The sequence below is a fragment of the Anolis sagrei genome, chromosome 3, assembly GCF_037176765.1.
Source record: "Anolis sagrei isolate rAnoSag1 chromosome 3, rAnoSag1.mat, whole genome shotgun sequence".
In the NCBI taxonomy this organism is placed as follows: Eukaryota; Metazoa; Chordata; class Lepidosauria; order Squamata; family Dactyloidae; genus Anolis; species Anolis sagrei.
This window is the reverse complement of record NC_090023.1, coordinates 71688848-71709609: the sequence shown is the minus strand read 5'-3', so window position 1 is coordinate 71709609 and position 20762 is coordinate 71688848. Positions and strand designations below refer to the sequence as shown.

The following is a 20762-nucleotide window of genomic DNA, read 5'->3' as shown; positions in this document are numbered from 1 at the left end:
ATGTGAATGCCACTTAGAGTTAGGGAAACTTTTAAGACCAGTGCCATTTGCACAACTAAATGAAGAGACTTTAGAAGCAGTATCTTTCACAATTCTCACTCTAAGTAAGCTATCCAGTATTTTGCTTTTTTAAAAGACTACCAACATCAGCAAAAATCACAATATTAAGCTCCTCCACCCTAGTTAACATCAGTGTGAAAAAATAGTATCATCAGTTCTGTTCTGAAAATAATGAAGATGCAATAAAATTGGTCAGATGATTGTCAAAATCATTTATTAATTGCCTTTCTCTAGCTTGCTTACGTGATTGGGAAGATTATATGTTTTTCAAGGCATGTTTACAGGCGTATACCCCAAAACCTATATTACTCTGTGAAGTTTGTTGAGAAAGATTATTCTTACAGCAACCAACATTATTAGTTAACTCCTTTTTAAATGCCAAGATTTCTGGGTTGTTGTAGGTTTTTTTCAGGCTATATGGCCATGGTCTAGAAGCATTTTCTCCTGACGTTTCGCCTGCATCTATGGCAAGCATCCTCAGAGATAGTGAGGTCTTTTGGAACTAGGCAAAAGGGTTTATATATCTGTGGAATGACCAGGGTGGGACAAAGGACTCTTGTCTGCTGGAGCTAGGTGTGAATGTTTCAACTAACCACCTTGATTAGCATATAATGGCCTGACAGTGCATGGAGCAAACTTTTGTTGAGAGGTGATTAGATGTCCTTGTTTGTTTCCTCTCTGTTATTGTGCTGTTGTAATTTTAGAGTTTTTTAATAGTGGTAGCCAGGTTTTGTTCATTTTCATGGTTTCCTCCTTTCTGTTGAAATTGTCCACATGCTTATGAAAGGAAGAAACCATGAAAATGAACAAAATCTGGCTACCACTATTAAAAAACTCTAAAATTACAACAGCACAATAACAGAAACAAGGATATCTAATCCTAACAGCTGATAAACTGGCTGGGATTTCTGAGAGTTGTAGGCCAAAACACCTGGGACCCACAGGTTGAGAACCACTAGACTGGATTATGGTTAATCAACTGAAACTTATAGAATCATAGAATCAAAGAATTGGAAGAGACCTCATGGGCCATCCAGTCCAACCCCCTGCCAAGAAGCAGGAATATTGCATTCAAATCACCCCTGACAAATGGCCATCCAGCCTCTGCTTAAAAGCTTCCAAAGAAGGAGCCTCCACCACACTCCGGGGCAGAGAGTTCCACTGCTGAACGGCTCTCACAGTCAGGAAGTTCTTCCTAATGTTCAGATGGAATCTCCTCTCTTGTAGTTTGAAGCCATTGTTCCACGTCCTAGTCTCCAAGGAAGCAGAAAACAAGCTTGCTCGCTCCTCCCTGTGGCTTCCTCTCACATATTTATACATGGCTATCATATCTCCTCTCAGCCTTCTCTTTTTCAGGCTAAACATGCCCAGTTCCCTAAGCCGCTCCTCATAGGGCTTGTTCTCCAGACCCTTGATCATTTTAGTCGCCCTCCTCTGGACACATTCCAGCTTGTCAATATCTCTCTTGAATTGTGGTGCCCAGAATTGGACACAATATTCCAGATGTGGTCTAACCAAAGCAGAATAGAGGGGTAGCATTACTTCCTTAGATCTAGACACTATGCTCCTATTGATGCAGGCCAAAATCCCATTGGCTTTTTTTGCCGCCACATCACATTGTTGGCTCATGTTTACCTTGTTGTCCACGAGGACTCCAAGATCTTTTTCACACGTACTGCTCTCGAGCCAGGCATCACCCATTCTGTATCTTTGCATTTCGTTTTTCCTGCCAAAGTGGAGTATCTTGCATTTGTCACTGTTGAACTTCATTTTGTTAGTTTTGGCCCATCTCTCTAATCTGTCAAGATCGTTTTGAATTCTGCTCCTGTCCTCTGGACTATTGGCTATCCCTCCCAATTTGGTGTCGTCTGCAAACTTGATGATCATGCCTTCTAGCCCTTCATCTAAGTCATTAATAAAGATGTTGAACAGGACCGGGCCCAGGACGGAACCCTGCGGCACTCCACTTGTCACTTCTTTCCAAGATGAAGAGGAAGCATTAGTGAGCACTCTCTGTGTTCGTCCACTTAACCAATTACAGATCCACCTCACCGTAGTTTTGCCTAGCCCACATTGGACTAGTTTCCTTGCCAGAAGGTCATGGGGGACCTTGTCGAAGGCCTTACTGAAATCCAGGTACGCTACATCCACGGCATTCCCCGCATCTACCCAGCTTGTAGCTCTATCGAAGAAAGAGATCAGATTAGTCTGGCATGACTTGTTTTTGATAAATCCATGTTGACTATTAGCGATGACCGCATTTGTTTCTAAGTGTTTGCAGACCGCTTCCTTAACAATCTTTTCCAGAATCTTGCCCGGTATCGACGTGAGGCTGACCGGACGGTAGTTGTTTGGGTCATCCTTTTTTCCCTTCTTGAAGACTGGGACTACATTGGCCCTCCTCCAATCTGCTGGAACTTCTCCCGTTCTCCAAGAACTCTCAAAGATGGTTGCCAATGGTTCCGAAATGACTTCCGCTAATTTCTTCAATACTCTGGGGTGTAGTTGATCTGGCCCTGGGGACTTGAACTCATTAAGAGCGGCCAGGTATTCCTGGACGACTTCTTTCCCAATTTGGGGTTGGATGTCCTCCAATCCCTCATCCACTCCATCTTGCTGAGGTTGAAGACTCTCTTTTTGTGAGAAGACCGAGGCAAAGAAGGCATTAAGTAGTTCTGCCTTTTCCCTATCCCCTGTCAGCATTGCCCCATCTTCTCCTCGAAGAGGTCCTATCGCCTCCTTGTTTTTCCTTTTTCTACTGACATAAGAATAGAAGCCCTTTTTATTGTTTTTAATGTCCCTGGCAAGTCTGAGCTCGTTTTTTGCTTTAGCCTTGCGGACTTTTTCCCTACAGGTGTTGGCCATTTGTTTGAATTCTTCTTTGGTGATTTCTCCCTTTTTCCACTTCTTGTGCATGTCTCTTTTGTGTCTTAGCACAGTTAGAAGTTCTTTGGACATCCATTCTGGCTTCTTTGCACTTGTCCTATTTTTTCTCTTTGTTGGCAATTGCGCCTTGAGTATTTCACTCTTGAGAAATTCCCATCCATCCGTAACTCCCTTGTCTTTTAGTATCTGTGTCCACGGAATGCTGCTCAGCGTTTCCTTCATTTTTTGGAAATCAGCTCTCCTAAAGTCCAAAATGCGGGTTTGACTTGTCTTAGTTTCGGCCTTCCTTTGTACCTCAAATTGCAGGAGCACATGGTCACTTACCCCTAAGGATCCTACCACTTCGACCGCATCGATCAGGTCCTCCGCATTTGTTAGGATGAGATCAAGAGTAGCCAATCCCCTTGTTGCCTCTTCTACCTTCTTAGTCCCAATAAGATGAAATCTCTGTAGTGTGTTACTTTCTGGATCTTGGAACTGAGTTAACACCCTGCCATAGATGGATCCATCTTTCCTAGATCTGTCACTTATTTGTACCTTTTGACTCAGAGTGTTTTGAGTCAGCTTATCTGCCAGCCATAGCCATTTCTGGATAGGTATAACCTCACTAGATTTGCACCAGTTGCTAGTACGTTTGTGGTCAGAATTCAAGGTGCTGATAATGATATTTAGAACCTTAAATGGTTTAGTGAGTTAATGTTCAAGAATACACTTGTTGGATTTCTTTTTCTCCAAACAGTTGTGTTTCTGTGTGGATAGACTTGAGACTAACGCTACTGGTTTTTCATTAGAGGGCGAAAATGCTGTCATAAATATCAGCAGACTGTCTTGTCTTTGGCAAGCATGAAAGACTTGTGTTTATATGAGCTTGTTCATCTTTCATCATCACTGAAACCAAATGTCTTCTGGAAAACTATGGAAGGATTTCCACAGTTGTCTTGATGGATGTGTTTATATTACAGTAAGAAAAGAGAGTTTTGTAGAGAAATTGAACTTCTACATCACCTTTCTGATTACATTTTCCTCCTCAGGCTGTGGATTTAACGTGAATAACAGCAATCCTACGCTATGCATCAATGATCTCATTATTGAGCACAATAAGACAAAGAATACAAATTTAAAACCCTTAAGTGCTGACTGTCTAATTGCAAGAAGTGTGACAGTGCTGGAAAATCTGATCAGTACTTTTCAAGAGAAAGGACCAAATGGCATTCTTCCCTTGTATTATAAGTACTGGATACATAGGTAAGTAAGGTCTTCCTTCCGGCCTTCGTATTCATAATTGTTTAAGCTAGTCTGAACTAACCCTATCAAACTATTAAGTAAATCTCTTAAAGCTATAGTGACAAGCTGGGCTTTTGTTTCTCTCCAAATAAGCTTCTTCATTGTGCATTTGTTTATATGAATGAAGATTTAACTGCATTGTGTTGTCCTCCATGTGTACTTTAAAATATATCAGAATGCTTACATTTCACTAGGCATTTTGATGTACTGTATTTTGAAATACTGCATTTCAATTGTTACCTCCCTCAATGTGCTAAACACAAGCTATGAATTAGCCATAAATATTGCAAGAAGCCAGAGAAGAAACAGATTGAATCCCAGCTTCTCTCACAGGGAATTAAATAAACTTTCAAAAATCTGTGAAGGTTGGTTTAGGCATGACTAGCTCTATTCTCGCTGCTTGCTCTACTCCCCAGTTGAATTTCCTCATCCAACATGTGTGGCAATTACATTTTGAAAACAATTCCATTAGCAGCAATGCAAGGGGTTTTTCTCTCTGTATGTTGCTGTCATGCAGGGAGTCCAGCTTGTGACTTAGGGCACATCTACACTGACCACTTAAGTCAGTTTCAAAGCCAGTATTGACAAAATAGGTTCTCTGTGCAGATGATTACATAGGAAATCCTGGAACCAGTTTGAGCCTCAGATGCTGATTGTGCTAACCAGAGTTATGCATTAAGATCTTTCTTTCCCATATTTTTGTTTAATGTCTGGCTGTTGCGGTCTGAAACTAGCTTCAAAATCCATTAAATGGACAGTGTAGATGGGGACAATGGAAAAGCAGGCGCTTCCCTTCCTTGATGCATTCCCTCTTGAAAATAACTTCTATATAGCATTCAATTGGGGGGATGGGGGGCTTATATTGAATGAACTGACATGGCTGTGGGCAACAGAGTCAAGTTTTTTATTAATAGATCTAACCTCGGAAAGCAGTAATGCCCTAATTTTAAAAAACAGAACTATGTGACAGATGTAAGTAGGTATAGTAAGTATTTACTGCCATTGTTCCCAATGGTAGATTGTTAAGTTACACAGTTTACTGCATAGAATCCATATTTATTTTTGAAGAATTACCATTTTTTAGGTTGAAAAAGCCCCCTCAGCTTATACTCGAGTCAAGGTTATTTATTATTTTACTCTGTTAATATTATTATTTTATTACATTTATTATTTTACTCTATTATTGTTATTATTACATTTCCATTAGTTTATTAATATTGGAAGGATACGTAAGAACATTTACATTAAAGAAGGCTAGGATAATGGTTTGATCAGAGTTGGACAGTCTTATCTTAATTTACAGTTTTATGTAAATATTCAAAAATGTTTAACCTACTGATGCCTCAATTAATATAATTTTATTGGTATCTATTTTTATTTTGAAATTTACCAGTTGCTGCTGCATTTCCCACCCTCAGCTTATACTCGAGTCAATATGTTTCCCCATTTTTGTGGTAAAATTAGGTGCCTCAGCTTATATTCGGATTGGCTTATACTCGAGTATATACGGTACTTCTACACTGGCTTTTATCTGATTTCTATTATAAGATATCAAAGGACCTGGCTTATCAAATATGAAAAGCTTCTTGGAGCTCCTACTATATACATAGTTGCTGTATGAAGGTGCCTTGTTAAGTGTAAATATTTACACAGGACTGATTTATTGTGATGCACTATAAAAGAAATCTAGATAATCAGAAATCATGGAATATAATATATTTGGATGGGAGGGATTCATTATAACTAGCTTGATGTGGTTCTGTGAAATTTGATACACTCCAGTTTTATAATATGAGCAATGTTTGTTTTCCATTTGCAGTGGTAAACAAGTCCAGTTAGGAAGCGATGAAGGGCCAATGGCTTGGATTGTTGGAGTAGATGATTCTGGATTCCTGCAAGTTCACGAGGAAGGCAAAGGCGTAGTAACTGTGCACCCAGATGGCAATTCTTTTGACATGCTGAGAAACCTTATAATTCCAAAGCAGCGATAATTTCTCAGTCTGGTGAAACAGCTGCTTGCTTAGAAGACCTTTTTGTGTTCAGCACTTAAAGTTATGATACATCGGTGGGGGTCATGTATCAACCACAAGGGTAGAAACAAAGGCTGGAGGATGGAAATGATGTGCACTAAGCTAAACCCTGCGCTGTACAATATTTAATTGTTCTAAATTTGCTGTTTGACAACATGGGATTTGGTAATGTTCATGTTTTGTTTTGCATTTTTGCCTTTCATTTGGGAGAAGCTTGTCAGCATGAGTTCTAATTTTTGGCATGAAAAACCTAACAAGAATTTCCTCCTGAAGTCTGTGTTAGCCTGTTACCGCAGATTCTCAATACTCTTTCTTACAGCATATCTATACAATTTATAATACTTTGCTAGACATTTATTAAGGGATATGGGGATATGTTCTAGTCCTTTATTAAGGGATATGTTTCATTTCATAGTATGTAAGATATCAAGGTAAAATAATGGACTTATGTGATTTTACGATGCCCTGATTTGGTGTAGGGTTTAACTACAAATAAATGTGGGGTGGGTTGTTTTTTTTAGATTTGATTTCATACCCATTCCTTTCACTCTCCTCCAAATCAGTGCTGAAAAGAGATTGGGACTTTTTAGAAAGGGCTTTGAAGTAGGTCTGTTTCACAATAGTTAGTTGCAGTTTTCTTTTGCTAGGATGTTTTATATTTAGGATATATATATATATATATATATATATATATACACACATACATACACACACACACACACACACACACAGACACACACACACATACACATACATATACATATACTTATTTACTTAGGCAATCCCTTGTTGTCTGAGTAGGATATTCTTCCAGGATCAGTGTACTGCCGGTGGGTCCGTAGGTGACTGTGGAGTCCTATTCTTGATCTGCATCTTCTCCCGGAGTGAGGGCATTGGTTTCCAGGTGGAAGGTGGTTCCGGTCGGGGTTGGCTTGATGCGCCTTCCTCTTGGCACATTTCTCTCTTTCACCTTCCATTCATGCCTCTTCAAATCCTACAGCATTGCTGGTCACAGCTGACCTCCAGCTGGAGCCCTCAAGGGCCAGGGCTTCCTAGTTCTCAGGGTCTATGCCAGACTTTTAAAGGTTGGCTTTGAGCCCATCTTTAAATCACTTTTCCTAAATATATATATATATATATAGAGAGAGAGAGAGAGAGAGAGAGAGAAAAGATATCAAAACCATTTTGCTGTTTTAAAGAATAGCTGCACATGTTTACTTCTGATAGTTCCTTTCTTTTACTTCATGCCAAAGCAGCCTACTGTTTTGTCTAGGCATTACAGCGCCATCCAATACATTCTAAGCGTGTGCCAGGAGAGAGATACCTCTTTCTTTCATCAGCAGATTCCTTGCTAACCCACAGCTGCTACAGATTCCAGTCAGTTGCTTCACCCTTTGATAAGATGAGCAGGTGGATTCATGCTAAATTTGCATGTACATTGTCTGACTGTGGCTCTGTGCTTGCACATGCCCCTTGTCAACCAGGCAATGCTCTGTGGAGCAGGCAGAGGCTGGATTGGCCACTGTCCGTGGCTCCTAAATGTGGCCATGGTTCCCTTTGCCAATGAGGACCAAGTTGTTAAGTTTAAGACAAGGAAGCAACAGCCAGCATAGCTACATTGCTGTGGTTTGTGAGAGTCTTAGGAGTCCCTTGCTATTGTCAAATTTTCATTAAAAAAACTGGTGGATCAGATGAATGGGAACATTCACGACAATGTGCCAATGCCATTCTTTTTTAACTCACTTCCTTAGAAACCGTTTTTAAATTTTCTTTTAATTTCATGGATTCAGGACCTTAAATTTTGTATACCTTGATTTTGCCTTTTTTAAGGCATTGTGTTATTATTGCAGAAGACACTGGACTTCAAGGAGTGGTTTTATAATTGAATTGGCCAGAGACTATCCATTTTCAATATTTATTTATTTTGCATATTTGTATCCCGCCCTTCTCCCCCTAACAGGAGACTCAGGGCAGCCTTACAGCAGGTAGCGATTTGATGCCAATACATATAAATATAAAAATGAACAAATACATTTAAAAACATACAATTAAACATTAAGTGTTAAAATATATTTAAAAATCACTTAATCCAGATCATAGTCCAAGGCCTATCCAGTTATCAGTTCCATTAGTCTGTTACCCTTATTGTACTATTTACTGGATGAATGCTTGGTCTCACAGCCATGTCTTACGCTTCTTCCTGAAAGACAGGAGCCAGGGAGCTGACCTGATTTCACTGGGGAAGGAGTTTAGCAGACAAGGGGCCATCACTGAGAAGGCCTATCCCCATCAATCGCACTTGCGAAGGTGGTGGGATCGGTGGTGGGATCAGGAGGAGGACCTCATCAGAGGCCATTAATTAATTAAACTCAAGGCCTTTTCACACACTATGATGCCAAAATCTTACCTATTTTGAGTCTTCTGATCACCACTAATTATTTAGTATTGAAATGCCAAATCAAAATGGGACTAAAAATATGCTCAACCTCTTGCAGTGTTTTCCACTGTGATATATGTGTGTTCTTCTAGACTTTGAACTCACCCTTGCAACTCTCTTCACCCAGACTGTAGTCTGAAACCAATTCCTGCATTTCAGGGAACTGTGGGTAACTTGACCTCCTAATGAGAGCTGCTGTGAGTCCTACCAGATTCCCTCATGTTCAATAAAATTGCCCTCTCAAAGGCATGCCTGACTTGTAGTCAGAAGCCAAGGTTTGTAGGTTAAAGTTCACTTCATAAAGAATTGGAAAATAAGTGGATTGGCTCAAATATAAGTCCAAAAAGTATTAAAGAAAGAAGTTGCCTTGTAATGGTGGATTATCATAATCCTTGCATATTGGCGATTTGTTAGGTCACCTATAAATTACTGGAGATTAAGTTATCCAATCATTGACAGTGAGGATTTTGATTTCTGTCGCATGAAGTTTCCCACGCAGCGACATCCGTAAACGGTTCTTGGAATAATGCTCAGTTAAAATAAAGAAGTTTACTTTTGAATAGAAGTAACTATTTGCAAACATCTGGGGGACTGGAAGATCAAAGATCCTTTTTTCATTGTTAGATATTATTATTATTGATTTTATAAATTAAGTGAATACTAAACCTGAATTAGTTTGTTTTGGTGTTTTTTGTTTGTTTGTTTGTTTTTGTTTTATCGTGTCAGGAGTGACTTGAGAAACTGCCAAGTCGCTTCTGGTGTGAGAGAATTGGCCGTCTGCAAGGACGTTGCCCAGGGGACGCCCGGATGATTTGATGTTTTATCATCCTTGTGGGAGGCTTCTCTCATGACCCCGCATGAGGAGCTGGAGCTGATAGAGGGAGCTCATCCGCCTCTTCCCGGATTCGAACTTGCAACCTGTCGGTCTTCAGTCCTGTCGGCACAGGGGTTTAACCCACTACGCCACCGGGGGCTCCACCTGAATTAGTATAATGAAACAAATAGGAACTCCAGCAATATAGTTTGACTGTGTTTAATCCTTTTGTGATCACTCTACTCTCTTGTCTTACTTCATCACTTTTCAATGCATGAATCATGCCTTTATTTGTTAGCTACAGAATTGATAGAATCAAATAAGCTGCTCTTGGAAGAAAGCAGTCGATAGTTCAGCCTGAACTTCTAGCTGAAGCAGTTAAACCTTCTATTCCTTGGTCTTTCCTGCATGCCTCCAAATATGTCCCAGCTGAAAGACAGAATCCTTTATTTTTACACATTTAGGATAATTCCAGAATAGCATGACTGTCCATATTTTCTTATTGAAGCATAGAACATTGGGAAGTGCCTTGTCAAAACATAAAAAGAACATGTCTTGCTAAGGACTTGTGGCTTCTCCAAAGGGAAAGCTTAATTGGTTACATTTTTGCAAATTTAAATAACTATAACATATTTTTGGCCTCTTTGCGATGAGGTTACTGATGGATAATGCTTTATCTAAGATGTCACTTGTAATTTGCATGCATTTACATGTACTTCTATTAAGAACTTATTTAATCCAGGATGCCTTTTCGTTGAGCAAGAGGATTTTGACTATTAATACAAGCAATTACTCAACTCTGTTACTCTTGTAACAGCATAGAGTAGAAGGAATTGAAACAATGAAAAGTTGTGGTAGGCATTTTGAGGAAAGGAATAAGAATGCCTGTTGTATAAATCTGAGCTATAGAATACTATGTCTATTCTGGTCATTGTCTTTTATCAGATATCTTGAGAAGAGACAGAAAAGAGCTCATAACCACAGAATCATAAAGTTGGAAGAGACTTTGTGGGTCGTCCAGTCCAACCCCCTCCCAAGAAGCAGGAAAAATCACATTCAAAGCACCCCCAACAGATGACTATCCAGCTAGCTTTTTGACAATTGAGTGATTTTTCCTTTAAAAATATTTGCATTTAAGGAAAAGATTATCAATGTGTGTTTCCATGGAATAGGCACAGTGAGGTATCGGATAAAGATTTGGGTTTAATATCTAACAATCCATTTCTCTTTAGGCAGACATTTGCTAGTTGATGGATGTTTTTCTGATACTACTGAACATTGGAGATGTTAACTTTTATATATGCACAATAGTTATAGGTTATATATTTCATTCCTGCATGATGTTCTGAAAGTTTTAATGGATATCTTTATAGAAAATGCAACAAGAAATGTGTGTACACAAATAAAACATCTGATTTTCCTATCTTGGTAATAAAAATAAATAAATACTTTGAAAAGCTATCCAATCTTCCCAGCTTACCCCCTGGTTTGGTTTATTTTAATTCAAGTTACCTTCTGAAATCGTTTGCACTGCAAACATTTCTTCATTTAATGTCATTTTTATAAATGGAAAGTAATGAAGCATGGACACATTGAAGCACAAGTAGATTAGTTGCGAATATTGTTTTTGCCTTCGCGTTTTGATGGGCTAATCCTGTCCGTACAAGGCAAAATATTACCTTGATTGAAGACGAGGGGAGAGTCAGCATCAAGTGGAAACATTAGGTATCAGATTTTACTTCATTTTATTTTACTTCAGGTGCTTTAATGGGAAATTCCTCCTATGTACAGAACACCTGAATAAGATATTCCAAATTCTGACTGACAGCTGTTGCAATCAGAAATCTTGTAGGTCTTTCTAAGGGACACTCAGGTAAAGGTGAATGTGAGGAATACAGCAGGTAATTACATTGTTTTCGGCATCAAATGTGACAGCAACTGACCATGTCTATATGAGAGAAGGATTTTATAACAGTCCTTGTGATTGTTATAATACAGCAAAATATGTCTGAACAGGCTCTGAAGGAGCCAGCCAGGCATCCTGGAATTCAGAGGTAGCCCACTGAAAATGTGTAATGCTATTAAAATGTCCATGTTAGTAAAACACCTTTTCCATGGTGAAGCTGATGTCGCCTTTCAGACTGTTCATTTGATGAAGTGGTTTCTAAAATATTTTATGATGCCTGCTTTTCTCCCTCCGTGCAATATGGGTTTTTCTTCTGGCTTATGTTAAAAAACGCCCCGTTCCACGTATTTCTAAAATCTGTACACATTATTTATTGACAGCGTTTCTTAAGCCACTCTGTTGTGTTGATATGTGGATTTGAAAAAAAATGAGGAGCAAAATTATATCCAGGAGTTGATGGCCTTTCCAGAGTTGTACAATTTCCACTACATACTCAGAAATTGGGAGGGGAGGGGGCTTATATTACTAGTCCATAGGACCCCATAACATTTTGAATTGTCATAGGAAGTCGATATACCTTGTTGATTTAAAAATAAATGAAATGCTTACTTCTTTATAGTATGGATCATACTTGCCTTTTATAGGTTTATGACCAAAACATTACAACATGCTGTAATTATAGAATGTTTTGTTTCAGCCATAGAAAGGCTGCATAGTTGGTGGCGATGGAATGGTACACTATATCACTGCCAAACAATATACAGTGTGAAAAGCAGGACAGAGTGTTTCTTTGTGTTGCCTCTGTTCAGTTTCCACTGTGATCTCTCTACCTGTAAATAGCAATATTTGACATCTAGAGCAGAGTTTCTTCCAGTTTTCCACTCCCAATCCCTTTCAACATGGGACATTTTTACATGACACCATGTATGTATATATATATAGGTATATAGAATAGGTATAAAATTAGACATCAGCATTTGCAAGGCTTGCTAAACAGTCTGATTTCTCTTTTTATGAATTTCACCTGCTACAGATGCAGGTGAAATGTCAGGAGAGAATGCTTCTAGAACATGGACATACAGCCCGAAAAACCTACAACAACCCTTTGAATAGTCTGTTCTCACTCTCTCCTGGTTCCTCCTTACCTGATTAATTATTCAAGACACACAAATCCTTAATATAAAACAATATTTTCTACAAAAAGCCCACAACATCACAGAACCGCACTCCTCAGTTTCTTTCTACTCCTTTTTCTTTCAAAATCTGATCCACTCATTAGTAACATTAAAAATATAGTGAATGTTGGATTTATAAATGTCTATGTCTAATTTATTAATATAAGGTAGTAATACTTGTAAAACCAAGCAAATAATCCAAGTTCATTTATTTCTTTGGCTACATTATTTTATTTAACATTTTTGTCGTACATAATAAATAAGCAAAAGAAGCTTTACAATTTAAGGGCATAAATATACAATCCAAAGCAATAATAGGTGTTATGTATTTTTGTGTGTTTCTTTTTCCACATACATTTTGTCTATGAACTGATTTTTGTATTGTACCATTTGAAAGCAAATTCTCATGTTTTAAAAGCTATTCATCAGTTTGGTCTCAAGAAGTAATCAGATTGGGATAAATACTATCATTGGTGGTAGGCTTTCCATTTGCTCATACAAGTGTCCTTGATTTTATGAGTGAGATTATAATCCTAAACACACTTCCTAGAAGGTAAACTCTGTGGAACATAGTGAGATTTATTTCCAAATAACCATGCATAGGGCTTATACTGTAAGAACTTTAAAATTGTTGACTAGTTTACTGACGTTGCTGAACTTTTAAAGTTAAAATAGATTTTTGGAAGGAAAGAGAAAACTTACAAGTTGGGTTCAGCAGAGTGGCGTATTATGAGGCACACCTAAATGCAGCATTTCTGTTGCTATGATACAACATCAGTGCTGTCCATATCTCACTTGCCATTTTTTAAAAATTGAGCTCTGCAACGTATTTTCATAGATTTGTTTAGAGTAAAATAAATGATGGAGGAAACAGAAAAGAAAGTTCCCACTTTGTGCTTCCTCCCCAGATTGAAGTTTCCGCTACATGTAAATTAGCATTTAGTTCCGTTGCTGTTCTTAACTAGCATTAGTAATTCTCAGGCAGGCTGAAAGAACAATCCACACACTATGGGTTTATCCCCTGCACCATCCTGATGAAGGCGGAGGAATCCTCAAAATTCTGTTAGTATCATTGACTCCTCCATCTCTCTCTTCCATTTTTTCCTGCTGTCTATCCGACTGTCAAGCTTTTAATTTCTCCTAATTATACAACCACTCATTGCAGTTTCACAACAAAACCTTTCGCAGTTATTTAAATCATCTAAGAATTAAACCTTGACTTCTGTAGTTAGTGAGGTGACAAAAAGTATAAGCAAAGTGAACATGGAGACATTAAAGACAATTGTTGCTTGTCTACTGAGAAAAGGAGGAATGAAGCCGAAGACTATGAGCATGGTCATCAGATGGACACAAAAGGTCAGTAGACGGAGGATAGAGGTGTTCAGGATAAAAAAAATACTATAAAATACTTATTTCCTCAAACAAAATTGAAATTGAGAGTATCTCTGCAACAACGGATGATGCAGTAAGGCAGGTTAAAGAAAGTCCTTCATTATGTGGCTGATGTGGGCTATGATGCAATGGCAGTTGTAGCCAGACCTATTTTGGTAACTGCCTTATTAACTAGAAGAGCATTGCACTTAAAAACTGAGACGCTGACTAGAAATTGAGGTCAAATCTTGTGAACATCCCATACAGAGGAAAATTGTTATTTGAAGGAAAATGTTAGAAAAAGGATGTAAGGACCAGGCACTGACTTGAGATAGATACTGGTAGGAGGGAGATTTCTTTGTTTTGGTCGCTTGTGGAACTTGATAACTTTAAACAAATGGTTTCTTCAGGTGGCGACAGTAAGATTCAGCATTCAGGCAAACAGGCTCTTTAAGCCTTGTCAGTTTACAGCTTCTGGTTTCGCTGCAGTAATCCTAAGAATGCAGAACTAATTGCCTCCTACCTTGCAAGGTGCAATAGCTGAGCCAGCACAATGCTAGACTTACTTGCTTCTGGCAAGATTTTAAAATTAAAACAATATGTTTCCATAGATGTTATTTTCATTTCATTACTATGCTGTTATTAAGTATTTTATTTGATGTTATTGTTTGTTTTATATATACTTTTGCTTTATTGTAATTTGTTTGGGCTTGGCCTCATGTTGGCCTCCCCAAGTCCCTCCGGGGAGATGGTGGCGGGGTATAAATAAAAATTATTATTATTATATAGATGGCGGTTTAGGCATTACAAAACAGGTATTTTGGCAGTACCATGGTTTCAGTGTCAACAACATTCTATATAGAGTGTCAGCATCATTTGGAGATGTCTTTAAAGTGGTGATATGGAAGGAGCCATCCACATTTAACCACCACCACAAAGTAGACAAGTGTAAATCAAGTCAGGCAGCCTTTGGCGAAACAGTAATGATGCAATGATGCAACAGGATAGTGGTGGTTAGTAAAGGTTTCCCCTGACATTAAGTCTAGTTGTGTCCAGCTCTGGAGGGTGGTGCTCATCTCCATTTCTAAGCCGAAGAGCCGGCATCTGTAGACACCACCATGGCTGACATGACTGCATGGAGTGCTGTTACTTTCCCACCAGGGTGGTACCTATTGAGTTACTCATATTTGCATGTTTTCGAACTGCTAGGTTGGTAGAAGCTGGGCCTAACAACGGGCGCTCACCCCACTCCCTGGATTCGAATTGACAATCTATCAGCAAGTTCAGCAGCTCAGCGGTTTAACCCGCTATGCCACCAGGGGGCCCTGTGGTAGTTAGACCTGCTCAAATGGTTGAAGCTAGATAGATTGCTCCTTCAGGCTGCCTGGAAACGATAGGTATTTGATATCCAGGGAAGCTAAAGGAGCAATCCATGCCAACAATATTAATGGAAAAAACATTTTGAAGACTCTTGCTTTGATCAAATTGGTGCAAGGGATAAACCCACAGGTTCTACCTTTAGCCTTCCTTGAATGATTGCCCACAGTGGGTGTCGACCATTCACACATTATGGATATTGATAGATGCTAATACTTGCTTGAATTTTCATATCTGCATATTGCTCAGATTTCAAATGTAAACATGTCCTATTGGTGTATGAGACAATGGATGGAATATTTTTCTTAAATTGAATCGCTCACTTGAGCATGAAATAGGCAGTTTCTTAAACAAAATTAAAATGTGCAGTTCATGAAATATGTTCCTCCAGTGTGGGAGAAACTAGCATAAAAGTCTCTTTGAAGAATATAAATGAACTACTATGATACATTATCTATCAGATTTGTTTTATGAAGCATGTAATTGTTAGAATCTCATCAAGAAACTCCTTTATAGGTAGAAAAATGAAAAACAACATGTCTCATCATAAATACATTCCTTCAGGACTTCATCTGAATGAACAGAGGAATGAGAATTGTTTGAAAAACTAAATCAACTTATATTTGATAATAGATTCAAAGCATGGCATTGTGAAAGGATCCACTTACAAAGGCTTCTTTATATCAAGGACTTCTCGTGCTAAGAGTGTTGCTGCTTTTTTCCAGCAGTATTGCTAAAAGGCATCAAACTCATACCACCTTCCTTGCAAAGGCTAGAAAGTATTTTTGTTTTCCTGACAGGAAATATATCTAGCTCTGTTAACATTAAATACAATACAGAAATGCAATTACAAACTGAAGTCTTCTGACAAGTTGAAACTGCCTGAGTAAACATGTTCCTAAAGCTTGACACTTCAGCCAAGGACAGCACCACTTTGGTGCAGTAACACACAAACAATTACATTGCTGTGCAAGTTGAGGCAGCGGCTAAGTTCTCCAAGGTTGGCATTAAACACTTGAGAACCAGGTTTTGCTTAGAAAAGAAAAGGCATGTAATCCTTTGTGCTTCAGTGAAAGTTATTAAACTTGCAAGTCATTTGTGGGAGACCTTGTGTTTTCATCCTTATTTCTCTAATAATGTTTTTGGTCTTTGATTTTGCAAAGATTTACTAAATCCCGTTTCTAAAATATTCCTGCTGGCTTCAAACACTAAAACAATGCCTACAGACCCAAATTTCAACCCACTAATAGATTGTTGCATATTTAAACTGGTGCTGTCTATTAGAAACATTCACATGTGCGGTTTGAGGCCTATTTTCATGTGTGTGATGCATCTAGGAGACAGTACACAGATGACAACCAGTCAATTACAACACGCAGCTGACATTACCAGCTTTCAGCATACTCGCCCCTTCAATGAATACCACATAAATGAGAACAGAGCAAAACTTTTTTTGTGAAATGCATGTCAACTTTTAACAAACCATTAAAACTATGCAGCCTTGAGCTTTCCTTCAATACTGTTTTCTACAAATGTAGATTTAGGCAAAAATGGTAGCCAGTTCACCTGGAAGTATTTCCCCTTTGGAAGATGCTCAAGAAAGAGACAGAAAAAAACAAGTCCAAAGGGAACTCCCCCCCCCCCCCCCAAATGTACAAAACTAGATGTCTCATCACACTAGAGAATGAATCCACTTTAAATCTGGTTTCTGCCTCCTGCAGAACTCTGGGGTTTGTTGTTTAGGGAGGATGTTAAAGCCTCCTCCCTAAGCTACAAATCCTAGTATTCTGCAGGAAGCAGCAACCGGATTTAAAGTGGATTCATTCTCTAGTGTGACGAAGTAGTAAAAGAATTATCTGCAGTCCCATGGAGGGCATGTTGACTGGGAACAAGGTGCTTTTTCTTCTCAGCAACTTTGTGTCCCAGAGAAGCCTACCTTACACTTTGGGAGTTACTGGCATCAACTCAAGGCACTCTTGAACTCCATTTGAACTGGTCTGAACATGGCTTTGTCACAATTTAATATATATGCCCAACACAGTTAAGTTTTTTTAAAAAATAACATGATACACTTGTTTCATTAGAAAAACAAACTGTGACACTAGAAAAGGGAATGCTTTGCATTGCAGAAAACAAAAGAAATTATCTTATTAAGAAAATGCCTTTCAGGTTTCACTGAAATAGTATAGCTCAGGCATGGGCAAACCTTGGCCCTCCTGGTGTTTCGGACTTCAACTCCCACCATTCGTTACAGCCTACTGCTTATTAGGAATTGTGGGAGTTGAAGTCCAAAACACCTGGAGGGCTGAAGTTTTCCCATGCCTGGTACAGCTAATGATGTTATTTTTTAATACTGTATGAAGTACATTAGATATGAATTCTGAAGGAAATAACTTTAAAAATTGGTTCTGACTCTTCACAAGTTTATGGCTTATTGTACTGCAGAATTTATTCCTTGACTTAACATTTGACTTACGAGGGGTATCTTTAGAGATGTTTTAAAATAACTCAGCCTTAAGCAATACAAAAGAAGTGACTGAATCCAAATTAAAATATACTTCTGATTCATGTCAGTATGCATTGTAAATACATGTTGATCTGTCAGGGGGCGTTCTGTTATGTTGTCAAGAGGACAACTCCCATATTCCAGTAACACCTTGCATGCCAAAAAGCCCTGATGCATACATGCACAAGCTTCTATGTACACAGAGTTCTCCCGTTCAATTAAATAGCAGGAACAGTTCAACCTAGGGATTTCTTTGTGCTATTATTTCACATGCTTAGCGCACCCACCGAGAACTGGATCAGAGCAGTGACACATACTTACAGCATAAAATCTTTGCAGTCCTTACCCACCATATTCAACATTACAGAATATCAAAAATCAATGTACTCTATACTTAAAATTTAAACGTGCCTGTGAATTTTCAACTGTTCATTAATGTTTTGATAAATGCATTTTATCATCCCTTAACCATGTGAGTACTTTTACTTGCTGGCCTGAAAATACAAGCCCCCTAAACATAAAATGAAAACTAGTGAAACTGAAAGGATTTCAGATCTCATTGCTAGAGCAAACTGAACAGAACACAAATCTCTTTTATTATTCTCTGTCAAAGGAAGCTTTGGATATACTCTTTTTCCTTGAAGATATATTTCAAATTGGGGGGGGGGGGGTCCTTTCTTCTATTTTTAAATATACTTTTTAAAAATTATCACCACAACTCTTTGGTAGGTATTTCCAAGCTTGCTGAAATATTAGATTTTCCTTATTTTAAGATGCATAGTAGTCATGCAAGCTGGTCATCATAAAATCTATCAAAGTCATAAAAATCAAAATCTATTATGGGGTTTCAGAGATTAAAAATGTAAACACATGTTCTTGGGGCAATAAACTGAAGGCAAGTTAGCAGGGACAATCACAAATATTTGTGGCAATTATAGCCTCCTGCCAAATTTTCTTTATATCAGATACTCAAATATTCAAATATATTTTTGATCCATAGGAATATGGAAATGTATTTTACAAGAAAACACAGTGAAATTTTGTGTTGGTAAATAAACTATGAGTAGTAAACCTGCAAAATAACAAAATTGATTTGTTGAATGAATGATTACTGGGAGAATCAACTGCAGAGATTAATCTGTAACAATAAAGCACTGAAGCTTAGATACATTTTTTCCCTGACCTTAGAAGTACTGTTCAACATGGCTTGCCAAGAACACATGCAAATTCGTGTCTCAGCTGACTTCAGACCATGCTTAATGTGTGTCTAGGTTCGCATTTTTGGAAACAATGGTTTAATCTGTTCATTTAAAATCGTTCCATGACTGTCACCTTCCATTGGCTATTATTACAGAAGTCCCAATATAATGAGGAAGTGCAGATTCCTTGTGAGTCTCGGGGGAAGAGGCAGATGAGGGACTTTGGTTTTTGTAAAACATATTTACTTCTTCAGAACCGTGTCCGTACGTTTCTGCTCCATGTTCTGTGGCAGTGCATGACGATGTTTGAAATGCGCCATGTTTGGCCAAAACCCGGTGGTAGTTCAGAAGAACAAATGGGACTTGTCCTGTGTGCCTCACATCAACTGTGTGATCATGTTCAGAGTCTTGGTCAAGCTTAACTGTCATTCTGTTGTCTGCTGCCAGCTCACTCATATTTGAAGAATGATGGGTAACATGCTCATATTTGGGCTCTTTTGTACACATTCTTCTTGTTTGTTCATAAACCGTTGGGACTGGGAGAAGGTGGCTTAATGGTCCAATGGATTTAGCTTGGAAACATTCGGATTTGGACAGAAAAGAGTTAGTTAATGAGTTTGAAAAGGGCTTTTCATTGACACTTTTGTCTTGTACTTCTCTGTTGAAAGCTAGCTTATTTTCTTCTTTAATCAGATGGTGATGTGCTGGATATATTCTGCTTTCCATTTTGCTGTGTTTTATAATGCTGGAATCATAGATCTCTTCCTTGTATCTACTATTTGGTGTTAGCGTGGGACAACTTGAGAAACTGTCAGATGTACCTTCTTCTTGGCTGTATCGTCTGTGCGACAGTGGCACTTAGGAACAAAAAAAATGAAGAAGCAATGAGTAGAAATAAATGCTCATGCCTGACTCATATGAGTGCATTAAGGCTGCATAAAAAGTGTACATTCTTTCATTCACTTTACATGTGTTAACTTATAGCAAACTGCCTTCTCAAGCAAGGATCTGAAATTCACTGGAATTCTTCAAAACATAAACATTCTGATGAATTTGGTGGTTACATGCTCAAAGACATAAAATAATCCCAATTAGGTCAGCTTTAAAAATGAAAAAGCCTTATACTTTATTAGCATTATGTTTTTGATTTTTTTTATTGGAAAGAATCCAAAATATACTGTCAAATTAAGTTAGCATGAATTCATAAGTAACAAAATATTATACTTATTCATAAAAACTAATTTTTTTAAAAGCAATCTAAGCCTGTGATTGCACTGCGATGATATGATGGTCCTTTAGGGCCCTTCCACACAGCCACATAACCCAGAATATCAAGGCAGAAAATGTCACAAGAGCCAATTTGAACTGGGTTATCTGAGACCATGCTGCCATATATTCCAGTTCAAAGCAGAAAATGTGGGGTTTTATTCAGCTGTGTGGAAGGGGCCTTAGTCAACTCTGACAGAGCTCCCATGAACCCAAGGGCAGTTCCTACAGTATTCAGGGTTGCTATGAAGCTGATAGCAGATCTGTCCAACTCTATAGACTGCAGTGTTCCATGCTGAAACTTATATGAATGCACACTGAGTAAATCAAATTGAATCCATATTTCTTACATAATTATATTTGTAAAATAATTGGATTAGATCAGTATTTTGATATTAACCCTATATTAAATCTATCACATAAACTGCAATTGTTATAATCTGAGGTGGAA

At 38.3% G+C, this 20762-nt stretch overlaps 2 protein-coding genes across 2 annotated transcripts in view; one reads left to right on the top strand and one right to left on the bottom strand.

Moving 5' to 3' along the window:
- Positions 1-10988, top strand: part of HLCS (holocarboxylase synthetase) — a 109489-nt gene extending 98501 nt beyond the window's left edge. The window contains exons 10-11 of the mRNA XM_060770348.2: positions 3978-4191; positions 6050-10988. Of these exons, the coding sequence (XP_060626331.2) occupies positions 3978-4191; positions 6050-6221 (386 nt within the window). The 3' untranslated portion in view covers positions 6222-10988. The remainder of the gene's footprint in view (positions 1-3977; positions 4192-6049) is intronic.
- Positions 10989-18520: 7532 nt separating this feature from the next.
- The window catches only part of SIM2 (SIM bHLH transcription factor 2), a 72689-nt gene continuing 70447 nt past the window's right edge, over positions 18521-20762 (bottom strand). Inside the window, exon 11 of the mRNA XM_060770351.2 lies at positions 18521-19902. Within this exon, the coding sequence (XP_060626334.2) occupies positions 19175-19902 (728 nt within the window). The 3' untranslated portion in view covers positions 18521-19174. The remainder of the gene's footprint in view (positions 19903-20762) is intronic.